The sequence below is a fragment of the Lontra canadensis genome, unplaced genomic scaffold (genome assembly GCF_010015895.1).
Source record: "Lontra canadensis isolate GAN:19392208 unplaced genomic scaffold, GSC_riverotter_1.0 scaffold23, whole genome shotgun sequence".
In the NCBI taxonomy this organism is placed as follows: domain Eukaryota; kingdom Metazoa; phylum Chordata; class Mammalia; order Carnivora; family Mustelidae; genus Lontra; species Lontra canadensis.
Window position 1 is genome coordinate 17,507,470 of NW_022631017.1, and position 8,953 is coordinate 17,516,422.

The 8,953-nt window shown below is 38.8% G+C and overlaps 1 protein-coding gene across 1 annotated transcript; it reads left to right on the forward strand.

The window, feature by feature from the left end:
* The first annotated feature begins 2,687 nt into the window (after window positions 1-2,687).
* Window positions 2,688-6,838, forward strand: FABP7 (fatty acid binding protein 7). The gene is made up of 4 exons (XM_032862433.1): window positions 2,688-3,041; window positions 3,481-3,653; window positions 4,327-4,428; window positions 6,555-6,838. Exons 1-4 carry the CDS (start codon window positions 2,969-2,971, stop codon window positions 6,603-6,605), a joined length of 399 nt encoding a protein of 132 aa, XP_032718324.1. The 5' UTR covers window positions 2,688-2,968; the 3' UTR covers window positions 6,606-6,838.
* Window positions 6,839-8,953: the final 2,115 nt, after the last annotated feature.

Consider the following 8,953-nt stretch of genomic DNA (forward strand, 5'->3'; position numbering starts at 1 on the left):
ATGAAACCAGATGAAACCAGAGAAGGAGATAAACCATAAGAGACTCTTAATTTTAGGAAACAAACTGAGGGTTGCTAGGGGTTGGGGAGGGGATAGGAAGGTGGGTTATGGACACTGGGGAGGGTATGTGCTATGGTGAGTGCTGTGAATTGTATAAGACTGATGACAGACCTGTACCCCTGAAACAAATAATACATTATATGTTAATTACAAAATAAAAATAAAAATGGCTTAACTGTGCTATAATCAGCATGCGATCAACTGCATATGTTTAATGTACGTACCTGGTAAATTTTGACACACCAATGAAACCATTAATACAATAAAAAAATGAAGAAATAAATGACTTTTATCTAGAATATTTAGAGAACTCTGTAATACACTAGCAGTAAGACAACCCAGTTAAAAATGGACAGAAGATTTGAACAGTCGCATCACCAGTAAAGATATACAAATAGCAGAGAAGCACAGGAAAAGAGTCTTAACACCATTTGTCACTAGGAAGATGCAGATTTGTATTTTAAAATGTCACGCAGGCTCCAGTGTCGGGAAAGAATTGGAGATCAGGCATGGCTGAAGGAAGAACAGTCGAGAGGCTGTTGCCATAGTGACGTAGGAAAGATGTTAGGGTTTGAAGCCAAGAAAGAATTCTTGAGACATCTTTGGTGCAAAAAAGCGGTTTTATTAAAGCACAGGGACAGGACCTGTAGGCAGAAAGAGCTGCACTGGGGCTGTGAGGAGTGGCCCATTATATACTTTCAAGTTGGGAGAGGGTTAGGGAATTTCAGAGACCTCCGTTAAACACTCTATTTAGAACTCTTGAGGTATTTTGCTCTTTGGAGGGCACCCTGAATCAGACAAGGAAAGCCAAAGCTGCTCTGATTCCCGCCCTTCTTCCAATTCCTGGTATTTAGGAAACAAGGTCTCCAGGATCCGGAAAGGGCTAGCTACTTTTAGGAAAAAGTCATTTATCACTGTTAAGTAAAAACTCAGTCATGAGACTCTTCAGATGTATGTCGGTGGGTCATATGCTTAGAGGATGATTGCCAACATGTATCTTGGGGGTGTAAAGATAAAGAAAGTTTCCAAAGGAATTTTTATGTTCAAGTAGACTTACAAGATCCTGGGGCTCAGGCTAAGATTGCCTCTTGCCCTAAGCAAGGTATTGACCTCGAGACAGCTGAGTTCCTAGAGGAATGTCACTCTGCCTGTTTCAAAGACTTTTCAATGGGCTGTAAGTAATAAGGAGATTTAATAATTTTTCTTCTGCTTTTGTTTCCCACATCAATAAGATTAATAAAAGGCAGTGGCTGCTTGAATTAAGATGGCGATCGTCGAGAGAGGGGGTGGATGACAATCGGACAAATATTCAGGAAGCAAAATAGATAGGCCTTGACACTGATTTTGATTTTAGAGAATAAAATTTTAGAATGATTCCAGGTTTTCTGGCTTGTGGGGCGGGGGCTGGGGGCTGATGGTGTCATTCACAAACATGGTGAAAACTGGAGAGAGGCCAGGTGTGGGTAAAGATCAAATTACTGTAAAAGAGCACTTTTGAGACATCAGAGTAGACTATTGGAACTGGCAGGTGAACAAGACACGTTCTGAGCCTTGTGTCTCGTATGTGGCGTGGGCAGAAGCTAAGGGCAGCGGGCTGAGGCTTAAGTGCTAGGAGATAAAGGACAGCAGGATTGCGAAATCAGATTCCCCTGTTTGGTCCCCAGGAAAGCCAGGGAACCTATTTTTCATCAGTGGTCTACACTAAGCAAAGCAGGAGGAACCTCTGGGGAAAGGGAGTTTCAGAGACCTCCATTAAATAATCCACTTAGAACTCTTGAGGTATTTTGCTGCTAAGGGGGTACCCTGAATCAGTACAAGTAAAGCCAAGGGTCCTCTGATTCCTGCCGTTCCTCTAGTTCCTGTCATATCCCCATTCTTAACCCCTAACTTATATACAGATGGTATTTATGTCGATGTGGCCTCAGGAAACCAAAAGGTCCTACAGTGCAGGTCATTCAAAATCTTATTAAATGATATTACGTTCCGTTTTTCCACATAGATTCTATAATCTGTTGAAGGAGAGAAAAAAGAACATTCTTTTATTTTGTACCTCATTAGTGAGTCCTAACCATACTCTAACTTAGGTCCCTTTCCATTTCAGTCTGGCTCTCAGATTCTTAGAAAGGACAATGGATCTTTAAATTCACTCAGTTTGTGTTGGGAAGAGGCCAAAATTAGTTAGTGTCCCATTGATACCCAGTCGGAGTAGCCTTCTAGTTGTACAATCTAGGGAAGGCATTCACACCTCCTCTCCCTCTTCTTGTCCTAGTTTGGCATATTCTAGCTTGTGTTTTGCTCTCCCTGTAAATATGAGAGAAAATAAAAGACACTATTCAGCCTCTTTTGTCTGAAAATTCTGGCATTTCAGTGGTTTTCTTTAAAGGGGGTCCTCATTTGTAACCAGCTTTGCCATTAACGGAAATCAATCTGAATGTCTTATTGTGCAACTTTTTCTTCCCGCACAGTCTGAAATTGCCTTTGCCAAGTTTTCGAGCTGAACCTGAAAGACCCTCTCTCATTTCCCCAATCCCCTGCCTCCAGCCCCATTGAATCATTGCAGGGCTTTCTCAGCAGAAGGGCTGCAGGGTGAGGATAGGGAGGCACTCGCCCTACTCCGCTAACCCAGTGGCCTGAGCCAATCACAAAGCAGATTGGAACCTCACTTGAGCCCCCCTTCCCCCCACATCCCCTGCCCGGCAAGAGCCTCCTGGAAAGGGGGACACTGGAAGGGTGTGTTTGCAATTCAAATCCTTGGCTTTCTGCCTGCTTCTTTTCCCCATAAGAAGGCAGGAGCTGCAGTGAGGTGCGAAGGGGTCTTCTGAGTTGCAGTGGCAGTAAGATCCAGAGATCCCGGCTCCTGTCTGCTCCTGTTTCTTACCTGTTTCCAAAGCTAACGGAAAGGGCAAGGATGGTGGAGGCTTTCTGTGCTACCTGGAAGCTGACGGACAGCCAGAACTTTGATGAGTACATGAAGGCTCTAGGTAGGTAAAAATAAGATGTGCTCTTCTCCTCTTAACGTGCGGCTTCAGTAGTGCCCGTTCCTTTCCTCACCCATGAGACTGGTGAGGGACAAAGACAGATTGTGTTGTCATAATCCAATGCCAGGCTATGCATTTCCCACAGAAGGGATTTTTTAATGCAGCATGTGTCTGCTTTCTTGTCTGGGGCTAAATAACAGTGCATTTGGTAGTCCGTGGAGGATGTGAAGCTTCCGTGCTTTTTTGTTTTCTCTTCAGCATCCACTTATCATTTGTGCATCCAATTAAGCGTCTGCCTATGATTATAGCTCAGTAGTTGCATTGGCTGATAATGGGCTAATGAAACTTACACTTGAGGGCCTGGATTCGACGATAGGAAAGCGATTCTTGTGATGTGAGTTATCTTGGAAGTTGCAGCTAACTGTATTGCTTCTTTCTTCAGGTGTGGGCTTTGCCACTAGGCAGGTGGGAAATGTGACTAAACCAACAGTGATCATCAGTCAGGAGGCAGACAAAGTGGTGATCAGGACTCAAAGCACATTCAAGAACACAGAGATTAGTTTCCATCTGGGAGAAGAGTTTGATGAAACCACTGCAGATGACAGAAACTGTAAGGTAAGGAGCGGCTCCTTCTCTGGAGTGGGGGTGGGGAGCAGGGAGTAAAGGAGAGATTCTTAACTACTGGTTCTCCTTTTGAGATGTTGGGAAGAAGAGAATGCTCTCGGTATTTCAATTCAGAGAGGACACCAGGATTAATTTTGCATTCTAGTGCACATATGTTATGTTCTGAACGGTGGGTGCTGGCTATAGCTCAAATCTCAAATCTACGTGGGAACCGTGGGTACTGGCGAAAACTCAAATCTCAAGTCCATTTCTCACTATGCATCTTTCTTTTCATGTCTGTAATTCAAAAAGCAACAGTGTCCATTTAAAATAAAGGTTGCATTTTGCTTAATCTCTCTGATCGCCTCAGTTTGACTAAACAGTTTGCCTCATCTTAAAGCTGTGTTTAAAAGAGTAGAATGACAGGTCTGAGACTACTTATTCAGGATTTTCATTTCTGATAGATGAAGGTTTTGCATTTAGATGTACACATTTCAATCAAAGTATGAGTTATTAGTTTATATAGTGACTCTAGAAGCAACAGAGGATAGGATACTCATATGGTAATTAGTTGCTCTTCATTTATTCAATTATTTAGCTCCTTCAAAAACCACTTCATTTGATTCTCCTGTCAGAAATCTAATCTGTACCTTTTGCTATGTTCCACATTTTTTGTCGGTCTCAGTCTGTTGTTAGCCTGGATGGGGACAAACTTGTTCACATACAGAAATGGGATGGCAAAGAAACAAATTTTGTTAGAGAAATTAAGGACGGCAAAATGGTTATGGTGAGTAATCAATCACAAGTCTCCCTTTGTTCATTCTAGCTTTGCACTGCCTGCCCCTGCTCCCCATCTCTTTCTCCCTCCTTCCTTTCTTTAATAACATTAAGTCTCCAGCAAGATTCTTTTACCATGGGTAAAAGAGAGGAAATGGAAATGTCCTAGCTAAGCGTATCTTCAGCTCCGCTTCTTTAATGATAGAAAAAAAGAAAAATTCTATGCGGTATACTTTTAAAAAAGTTGCCATTGATTTAGCTAAAACTGTGTCAAAAGAATGCGTAGGATTACTGTAAATGTCTAAACCTCAAACGAAATCTAAATATAAAACCATTCTTGGGGACATCTGTGTGGCCCAGTCCGTTAGGCGTCTGACTCTTGGTCACAGTACAGACCATTATTTCAGGGTTGTGAGATCAAGGCTCATATAGGGCTCTGTGCCCAGCACCAAGTCTGCTGGAGACTCCCTCCCTCTCCCTCTGCTCCTTCCCCTACCTCCCCCAACCCTCTCATGCTCTCTCCCTCTAAAATAAATAGGTGAATAAAATCTTTTAAAAAATATTCATGGAAATATATAAAAAGAATGATATTACTTTAAGAGTATCAAGTTTGCTGAATATCAGAGAAATTACTTTACAGCTACTGCAATAAATAAGAGGTCTTTAAACATTTTATATTCTAGTTTATAAAAGTTCCTTATGTTCAGTGCAAATAATTTAGGATAAAACAGAAAAGTGTAGTTTCTTTTTAGAGGGAACCGTTTTGATGTTACTTCCTTCCTGTATTTCTTTCAAGGCATAGGGTGCCTTGTAAACGTGCCTGTTCAATATTGGTAGTCATGTAAAAACCTGTAAGATGTAAAGTAAAATAAAATAAAATAAAATAAAATAAAACTTCTCTAATGATGGAGTAGCATCATGAACTGGGGAAAATGTTATGCCTTAATCTAACATCCAGGAACTTTGTTGTGAACTGAGTAATGGTATCTTGATAACATTGAAATAGTAAATATATAATTTTGGGTTTCTTTTGGGGGGTGGGTGGGTATTGCTGTATATATTCCTTCTAGGATAGTAGACAAAAGGTTTTTTTTGTTTTGTTTTGTTTTGTTTTGTTTTTGCTATTTAAGGAAATTAACTGTTGTTTTTTCTTTCTCCTTAACTGCTGCAATCAGGGCTGTTCTAGATTAAGACACAGGGTTACATTATTCATAACTTCTTTTCATGGGTAGAAGTGAGATGGAGAACAGAGGATTGGTTTTCCTTTTATGTGAAGGAATATTTGCCCACTTATTTCTGCACTGATCGTCAAAAGGAAGGACTTATTTATAAAAGATCCAATCTGAGATTCTCCTTTATGCTTTTATCTCCATTCCCCCCAAATACAGGACAGTGGATAGCTCAGCTTTGGCATGCATGACTGATCAGGCAAGAGTGATTTAAAAAAAGATGAAAGCAATGGATGACAAGGGCATGCTATGTTTTTGAAAGTCATGTCAACACATGAAAATAATGAACCTAAAAAACAAACAAACAAACAAACAAACAAAAATCCCTAGGTTTTGTAAAGAGGTTTTAGAGCAATTCTTCCAGTTAATTTGATGTAAAAGTCCATGTTCCATTATCATACCAACTTGGCCATGTAGGTCCACATGCGCTAAAATATGATGACCAAAGCAATGAGAACATTTGTACCTTTACTTTTTCCTGACAACTTTGAAACAAATCATTCCAAATACCATTTGCCCAAATGATTTGGATTTTCCAAAAATTCTTCAAAATTTATGTTTTATGAAAACCTACTATAAATTCCATTCACTTTCAAAGCAGATAGCTATTTTGCTCCAAGTACCCTGATAATTTAAGGCTAAAGGAATTCTTTTGACCTGAATCTACATAGTTAATCTCAGTGTTTCAGCTCATTTTCCTTTTAGAGACATGAACTATGTATATGTGTTATTCACTCCATAAGTAAAAAGTTTCTTTTTATTTTAAGAAATAAAAAGCTTATGCAGCATTTAATGTTTGTAAATGACATTCTTTTGCATAACACATAAATTATATATATGATAATCTTTAGGAATTTCAGCTACCGATATCTTGTGTAAAGATTTGATTATCTTTTCCATCTTTCAGACTCTGACTTTTGGTGATGTGGTTGCTGTTCGCCACTATGAGAAGGCATAGAAAGTTTCCCGATACGAGGTTGGAAAAGCTCTACAATTTTTCTGTTTACTCAAGACTCAGTGTTATCCTGCTATTACTGCATGGGTGATCACTAATTAGAAGGTTATCTTTGATGTGGAGGTAGAAAACGGTGCTTTAAAAACTTGTTTTTAAAACTTTTTACTGCAACTAGCCCAACTTTGATCTGCAAGTTTAACATGTTTTATAATTCACATTAAAAATTTTAAGACACATTTTTAAAATAAAGAAGTGAATTCGTTTTATAATTTCTACTGAAATGCAAATCAAATTGGAATAAAAATCTTCCACCCGTGAGAAATTTTGTCGTTGTTTTTAGTATCAGTAATCTGGTGGGGAATTAGACATTAGGAGGTTTTAGACAAAATAGCCTTTCTTACTGTGTAAGGTAAAACTGAAAAAGTTAGCACTTTGTTTAAAATACTAATTAAAAAGAAATAAGCAGAAGCCTGGGGAAAAGTGGAAATGCCACAGTTTTGGTTGAGACTGCCATAGAGAATTTGTGACAACTAAATTCTTTTGGCCAGAATCCAAGGGAGCCTTGGGATGGTGGGTTGGGCTGCTATTAGAAACAGGTTGTCTGATGAAGCAAAATGATATACATGAAAATATCTTAGTTAAAGGTAAATCCTGTCAAAATATCACATAAACAAAATGTCAGATAACTCATTTTTTCTTGAAAGGTAAATAGGGAAAGAAAGTGAATTTTATCCTGGATTATAAAGATGTGTCTAAAGAGAAGTACATTGAGTTCAACTAAGTCAGTAAGAGCGCTAAAATAGAGTGTGGGTTAAAGCATTCAAATTCCCTTTCTGGCGTGTGTGTGCGGGAGTTGTCAGAACTGAGTTGACCAAGGGAAAGTAAATATCTATTTGTAACTGTCTAAGGTTTGCCTTTGTAAGTAGAAACAAATGTTATTTTGTATTTCATCATTTATAAAATGCTTTTTAGCCATTTCCCCATACCAACAATGTGAACCAGATAAGGCAGGTATTATTACTTTTAGTTTACTGAGGAGGAAATTGAAGTATACACGTCCACATTGTCATGATTAATGATTAATACTGAGAACTATAAACCTTATGATTTTTCCCCTTCATTTCTTCTCAAAAATTGACATTTCAGTATATCTCTTCTGGGGTTTAAAAAAAAAAAAAAAAAAGCAAGATTTTAGTTTCCCAATCCTTCAGAAAAGAAATCTTTTCTCTGTTAGACTCTGGGAGGAAAATAGGGTAAATATTTTTTTCATGAAAAAAAAAAATGCAATATTCATTCAACCAGCCAGCTGATTTCAGTAAATTTCTATAAATTAATTCAGGATCCAATTAATTTACAGATATAAGCATGAGGAAACTTAATTTAACTTACAAAATTCACTATAATAATACTATTATCTGACTACTGGATTACCTTAATTACTATAATGAAGAGTAGAAAAAAAACTACATTGCAACTCTAGGATTTAACATTTGAATACAATTGCTACCAAATGCCGAGATAAGATTGTCTGGCTAAGATGATCATTCCTAAAACTACAGAGTCTACCCACACCCCCTTTTTTTCAGTAGGATCCAGACCCAGAGTGGAGCCCAATGCAGGGTTTGAACCCACAATCCTGAGATGAAGGGTCAGATGCTAAACCAACTGATCTACCCAGCACCCCATACCTTTGTCTTTAGGAGCATGAAACAGAACACTGAGAAAGGCTTTGCTCGGAATTGTTCAGACAACCTTCATGTTTGCTTCTGTTGAAGGACTGATTTCACTTGGTGATTATAGCCTAAGCTCCAATAGAAGCATGTATTCTGGCCTCTCTGTCCTTAAAGATACAAGGCCTAGGATGGGGATTCGGCCACTTTGGCTTATTATAATTAGGCCAAATAACATCCTGCTGGTGTTTATTTCCATAACAACGGGTTTCACAGAGTGAAGAATGGGAAGGGTTTTGGGTGGCCTACATTAGAACAAAATTACCATTACAATGACAAAGAACAAGGGTGACAGTTGTGGACCAAATGTATTTTTCTGGGAAGTTAATTAACGAGTGCTTTTGCATCCCAAATGTTTACAGGGTGGTTGCACATCATATTTCTTCAAGCGGTATTCTAGCTCATACAGTAATCTGCCAGTGTACTAACTTTTCCGGTTTGTCCTTTTTGTTTTTGTTTTTAACATAGTTAATAGAAAAGGGAAAATTACCAAGTCCACAGGCAATTTGACCAACAGGCCCTGGAAAAACATTTGTGAAATCCCAAGGTCTGCAAACTTGAGTAAAGGCTGTCTTGTGAAATCCACACTTGGACCACTGATGATGAGTAAGCAGCAGCTTC

Bases quoted from the DNA above. Each gene is read 5' to 3' on its own strand.
- FABP7 (XM_032862433.1), top strand. From the start codon at position 2,969: ATGGTGGAGGCTTTCTGTGCTACCTGGAAGCTGACGGACAGCCAGAAC. The intron at 3,654-4,326 runs GTAAGGAGCGGC...TGTCGGTCTCAG, and splicing joins CAGATGACAGAAACTGTAAG to TCTGTTGTTAGCCTGGATGG. The intron at 4,429-6,554 runs GTGAGTAATCAA...TCCATCTTTCAG, and splicing joins AGGACGGCAAAATGGTTATG to ACTCTGACTTTTGGTGATGT.